The 6,668-nt window shown below is 41.6% G+C and overlaps 1 protein-coding gene across 1 annotated transcript; it reads right to left on the reverse strand.

The window, feature by feature from the left end:
• Window positions 1-5,259: 5,259 nt before the first annotated feature.
• LOC147688762 (uncharacterized) lies at window positions 5,260-6,249 on the reverse strand. Its single transcript, XM_086939821.1, has one exon. The coding sequence runs from the start codon at window positions 6,247-6,249 to the stop codon at window positions 5,260-5,262; it is 990 nt and encodes a 329-aa protein (XP_086795947.1).
• Window positions 6,250-6,668: the final 419 nt, after the last annotated feature.

Below are 6,668 nucleotides of genomic sequence, written 5' to 3' on the forward strand. Positions count from 1 at the left end.
TTTGGATGAAAATTCTGGACTCTTGTCAACCTTTTGGTCTCAATGACCGTACAGAATATAGTTGTTTCTTATAAACACTGTCTTTTCTTATACCTATCTAGCTCATCTTCACTTATTCATTTTCTCCTACTTTTTACATCCCTTTTCAGAACTTCCTTATTTTCAGTTTCCTTACCTTGCATATTTTTTGTTTAACCCACTTGTCTTTTACTGTATATATATATATTATCCCATAATGTTTGAACCTCATTATTTAATATCATTGATTCAAGATTGAATTATGTTCATTTGCAAATTCACTCGACTGTGTTTTTATGTATAGTCCCTTGTTTGTGTTAGGCGCCCCAGCCTCCTCTAATGGTCCGTTTTCCAATCTTCCACCACCTTACTTGCAATTTTTTTTCCTGAGTCCGTTCTTTATGTCTTTGTTTAGTGTGCTCGTCCCTATCCCGTTAGTCCGTTTTTTACTTTATTATCCGTCCCTGCACGCCATCACTTTCACAGAACGCGGAAACGCTAGATCACTAACAACACGCCCGACCCTTTGGTGAGTCCCATTAGGCATCTTATATCGGACTTTAGGGTCCGTCAGAATTCGTTGCGCTCTGAGCACTTGTGTTTATTTACCATATCGGTTCCGATTTTGGGTTGGTTCTTGCACCCGCTATTATCCTTGTTTGTAACCTTGTTTTTACTTTTACGATCACCGGGGCTTCCAACAGGGATTCCCGTTAGATTCCACCTGAGTTTCGTTTCACTCGGTTTTAAGATTTATGTAGCCTTTGTTCTTTTTAGTTTCAAACCACCTGCATGTTTACATCACCTTGACTCGGGATGGACCATATAACAAGTAACTGGATTTGGTCTACGACGCCACAACTTTCACGCGGAATACTCACTTTCTTTTTTCTTTAATCACACGGGTGTTAGATGAGCCCCATTCTTATGTCCGCCCTAATACGATGTTTATCTCCTCATTAGATCCCCTGATGAAGGGACTCCATGTCCCGAAATGCATTGGGATTAACTATGGGATTCATAAAGGATTGAAACGCAAATGTCGATTCCAATGACAAATCTACGATTGATTATATGATGTTCAAATATACTGCAATGATGATATAATTGGAATAAAGATATATCCAGCTTCAAATTGAAGTAACGTTTGATAATTTAGAGGCCAAGGCCCATTGGTGCTCCTCAAGATTCAGCGTGGGATGTTCCTACGCCCCCCTTGATATTGTCTCCAATCCGTTCTCTTACCGGCCGGGAGAGAAACATTCTTGAGGCGCCCAAAAAAGTGAAGAAAAAGCTTATTGCGCAGTACTATTGGATTACATTTCAAACCCTTTGGTGTGCCACACCACCACTCTGCTAGGCTTCTTTGTGTCATTCCATTATTTTCTTTGATCGGACTTGGGGTGTTGCATATGCTCAGAGTGGAGATATAGAATGTATTTCACCTTTTATTTGCTGCTGCTTCCCCCTTTTTCACAGAGACTCATTCCGCGATGGCACTCATGATATCATGACCATTTCTTTGTGTTGCTGTATGTAACCCTAACCTCCTATCCCCTCTCCCCGTGTTCTTTTGTCTTAATAAAAATGCTTTAAACCTAAAAGGGGGGAATAGTGGTATATTCGGTAATCGAGTTACAGGATTACCATATAACTCTATCGGTAGGTCAACATGTTTCAGCTCTATTGGGCCCGCAAGGGTCTGTAGAGCTTTCGTCAGGACAAAAAGAAGCTTAATACTCACACAATTAGTGTAGTGTTCAATGGGGGGTATGAGATTCTCATACTGAGATTCCTGTATTGTGGAAACAAAATACGGTTAACATTTAAATTCAAAATGTCACATTAATTAACAGCATATAGCATACATACAGATAGACTTTGTAGTTAGATCAAGAAATAAATGGGTTTGTTAACATTCAATCATTTCTATGCTATGTGCACCGCACTGTGGGCACTGAAATGGAACCAGAGCTAAAAAGAGGGGAGAACAAAAAAAAACGGTCGTTTAACTGTATATAAGCATAGGCCGGGGCACCAAACAGTTGCTCAGGTCTTATTACAGAGTAGCATTGTTGTAAGTGCCAATGGAATAAACAGCCGGTAATGACAGTATGGAATGGGGTATTCTACAGTTCACATGCATTAGCTGATTTACAATGGATTAATGAGTCCGCGTGGAGACAATTGCTTTTAGTTTGAGCAAGGACGATGATATTCTAAGGAATACTAACCTGTTTAAATGGGGCAAGTTCACACAGCAAGGTATCGGCAGTGTTATTTATCGTAGGCGCATTAGCATATGTGTATGTGGGATAGTCAGCCGGTAGTAACTGCGTGGTATATTATAGTTCACGCGAATTACGCTAATCTACAAAGGGTTAACAAGTCCACATGCGGGCAGTTGCTTCTAAAAGTTAAACAAGGACTAAGGTGACGACAGTCTACGCATATGAATTACAAAAGCGTTTAACTGTGGCAAGTTACAGCGCAAAAAAAGAATGCAGTACGATGTTTTCAGTACCTTATTTGCCGGTTAATCTCTCCGCATCAGGCGGCCAAGAGAGTCGCAATAAACGTGACGTTTGCCTCGTGTTAGCGAGCAATTGCTGCTAGTGCTGACTCTGCCCCTGGGAAGTGGGAGGTTCCCTCTTCTTCCACTTTTAATAGAATGGAAAGCAACGAGGGAATCGCGCTGTCACCCGGTGTGCTTCCAAGATGGGAAATTTGAATTTAAAGGGGCAGCGAGGCACCACTTAGTGTCAATGTGAAACTCCTTTTATTATTGCGAGTGGTGACAGTGTTGTGTCGTGTAGAGTCGGCATCAACGTAAGGAACATCAAAATTATTGACATTTACCAGAACACACAACACTGTAGGCATGACAGAAAAAGGTCTCAGTGCAATCCCTTGGAGTCCCACCTCTGTGCAGGCTCTGTTGATGGGGACCAGAGGGCAGAAAATGAAATCAGTACACATGGAATTTTCAACGGATGAGTATTGATCAGGAAACTGAGATAGTGTTAGTAAAACTGGTGTCATGGAATGTTATCATTCATCCCTAGTATATGGGTCTTAAGTCGATTTACCCATCTTTGTTCCTTTTCAAAAAGGATCTGTTCAGCATTATTGTTCTTATCATGGAGCATCTCCAAGATTGTCCATCTCAGGTCATCACATGAGTGGCCAGCCTCCACGAAATGTGTGCAAAGTTTGGTTGTCCTTTTCTTTAGTCTTACATTGCTCCTGTGTTCTCCTATGAATATTTTGATCTTACGACAGGTCATGCCTACGTATTTCTGCTGGCAGGGACATGTTACAAGGTACACCACATGGGTGGAGTTACAATTCGTATGTTGCCTTTGTGTCCAGACCAAGTCTTCCGTGAGCTGTAGAGTTTTTGTTGTAGTAGTAAATCTGCAGACTCCACATGTGCCACAAGGGAAATGTCCAGTAACTGGGGCCATATTGATGTTTGTTATAGTGGTTGTAGTGGGTCTTTTTTTCGGGCGAGTATGAACTAAAACATCTTTTAGGTTCTTGGTCCTCCTGTTTGCGAATCTTGGCTTGGGCCAATTGAAAGTCCCTGAAGTGATTATTTGCCAATTCTTTCTTATTAATTTCTGTACTTGATAGGTAGCAGGGCAGAAAGTAGTGACACATGTTACAAGATCTTTTGTCGGCTCCTTTTGGTGGCTCTGTAGTAGGCACTCTCTAGGTTGATTCTTCGCTCTTTTTTGCACTTGGAGATTGTCTGAGGAGTGTAATTCCTTGCTCGTATTTTTTCACTCAGGATTGTGGCTTGTTGTTTATAGTCACTTTCTTTGCTACAGTTGCGTTTGTGTCGGAGGAATTGGCTGTAGGGAAGATTGTCTCTGAGTGGTCGGGGGTGAAAACTGGAATAAGATAGGAGACTGTTCTTAGCTGTTGGCTTGGTATAAGTCTTGGTCTCTAATTTCCCATTTTCAGAGAAAATAGTCTGATTCAAAAAGTCAATTCTCTCCTTGTTAGCTGTGAAAGTGAACTTGAGCCAGCGGTCTCTGCCATTCAGCCAGTCCATGAATGTTGTCAAATTTTTGTTTGTATCCCAAATGAGCAGAATATCATCGATGTAACGTTTCCAGTATAATATACTGGAGACGTAGGGATTATCATTGTTTAGGACAAATTTCTGTTCAAATTGACTTACATACAGTCCGGCTACCGAGGGCGCGTAAGCGCTTCCCATGGAAGTACCATGGCACTGTAAAAAGAGTTGACCATTGTATTCAAAGGAATTCTCATTTAGCGCTAACCGACAACACTCTAGAATAAAATGACGAGGAGTTTGATGTGGCCATTCTTCAAGGAACAGTAAATCTTCGAGCATTTGCATGGTGTCATCTTGTGGCAAGCTCGTGTACAACGATTCAACATCCAATCCTACTAGGATCATGGTCTTGGGGTCGAATTCTTTGTCGACGATCTGGATCAAAAGGTCACTAGTGTCCTTAAGATAAGTCGGAGTTTTTTGTACTAAAGGTTTGAGGTACTCATCGGCAAACTTTGAGAGAGGTTCCAAGAGCGAACCAATACCCGAAACTATCGGGCGTCCCGGTGGAGGGGACTTGTTCTTGTGGGTTTTGGGTAATGAGTAGAAAAAAGAAACTTTAGGCACTCTGGGTGTCAAAAAATCTGCTTCCCTTTTGGAGATCCATTCATTCACTTCCGCCTCGTGGGTCATTATTGCATTTTTGTTGGTAAGTCTTTCAGTTGGATCAAAGTCAAGTTTCTTATAGAAATTCTCATTGGATAATAGTGCGAGGCATTGCTGGTCATACCCTTCTTTTGTGAGGATAACAACACCACCGCCCTTGTCTGCAGGCTTAATGATTATATTGTCATTATCTCCCAGTTCTTCCAGAGCTCGTCTCTCTTTGTTATTGAGGTTTTGGAACGTTTTCTTTTTATTATCCAAGTTGTCGATTCCTTTTAGGATCGCCTGTTCAAATGTTAATATCTCAATGGGTACTGCATTGGTCGGTGGTAAGAATTTGGATTTCCTTCTTAATGTTGTATCACCATCATTTCTTCGGATAGGTGATCCATCAAAAAAGGCTTTCAGTTTTAACGTTCTGCAGAATTCAGACAGTTCGCACTTAAGTTTAAAAGGATCTAGGGGTGGAGTCGGGACAAACCCAAGACCTTTGTTCAGGATGTTCGTCTGTTCTTTGGTTAGAACAATGTCGGTCAGATTCACAATTAGTGAATCTTCTTGTTGGTATCCGTCTGAGCCGATGACATACTTCGTGTTTGTACATTGAGTTGACGGTCCTGCCATGTCAGATTTTTCTTTTTGCCTTGTGGCTGGTTTTGGCCTCTTCCTAAAAAAGGCTGCTGTGGTTGGTGTGGGTGGTTGGGGTTTGGTAACATTTGATTGCTCATATGTGGTTGTTGCTCATTCCCAGGATTATAAGGATTCATCCAACCACCAAATGGGGGCATAAATGGCTGGAAGTAAGGCATCGAGTTACTTGGATAAAAAGGTGGTCTTTGCCATCTGTTTCCTCTATGACCCCGTCTAGGGCCTCTGAATTTCGAATTGTTGTGTCCTCTTCTCGCCGTTTGTTGATCCGAATTACTTTCTGAGCCATCCGAGGACCACCCTGTCGAATCTGTATCTGAGGTGATATCTATCACTGTGTAGTCTTCTTTCGAATAGGGGTGCATCCGTTCCTGACTGAACTTTTTTAGGTCCTTAGCCAGTTTTTGTAATTTATTTTGCATCAGGAACTCTTGTGTCTCATCCATTTCTTTCGTGATCTCATCCAGTCGTTTTTTATAGATTTGGGGGTTGATGCTGTTTTTCAGTTGGGTTTCACAAGTTGTAATTTCTACAAGTAGTGCCTCTGATAGTCTTTTTGCTGTCTTTATTATGAGGACTAAGTAGTCCAAGGTGCACTTCAAAGATATGGAAGACCAATCGCAACGGAAGGCCAGGTCGTGAAGAAAGATTCTGGGGGCATTAGAAATCCATAGACCTCTAGGTGCTGATTTTGTTCTCAGATACTCAGTCATGATGATTCCGTGAATAGCAGTTCGGATCTGTTCTCTTTTTTTATTGGTTAGAGTGTCCCATTCATCCGTCTGGGCAATGGCTTGTGTAAAGTAAGCATTCTGTAGAAGTGGCTGTGCCGCTAGAATTTCATCTATGTCATCGCCAGTGAAACTTAAACCATTATTGTTCTCCATCACTCAAAGCTCCTTAATTCAAAAAGAAATACACCTTAATGCTAACAAAAATTGTTAGTTAAAGTGCTCTGTTCCCGCAGCTGCGCACTGCTTAAAGACTATTATCATGGGAGGGAAGAGGAATTCACGTCCATTCAGTTCCCCTGAATAGGTACCTTAATAATCACAAAAGGGAATGGACACTTGTATCTACAATAACCAATGGTTATTTATTGACAACCCTCATAGACGCTGTGATTTTGTTGTTGCGGTGTATCTTTTATCCGCCCCTTCTCTAGCGTCATGGCATAGTCATTGGGTTGTCAAATAACGTGCTATATGCCTGCCTCACCCGAGGCAACCTCTGGTAAGTGTAGAAGTGTCCAGAAATAGTGAGGACTGATCCAGAGGGATAATGTGCAGTGCCAAAAAGTAGGTAT

The sequence above is a fragment of the Lissotriton vulgaris genome, chromosome 10 (assembly GCF_964263255.1).
Source record: "Lissotriton vulgaris chromosome 10, aLisVul1.2, whole genome shotgun sequence".
NCBI lineage: Eukaryota > Metazoa > Chordata > Amphibia > Caudata > Salamandridae > Lissotriton > Lissotriton vulgaris.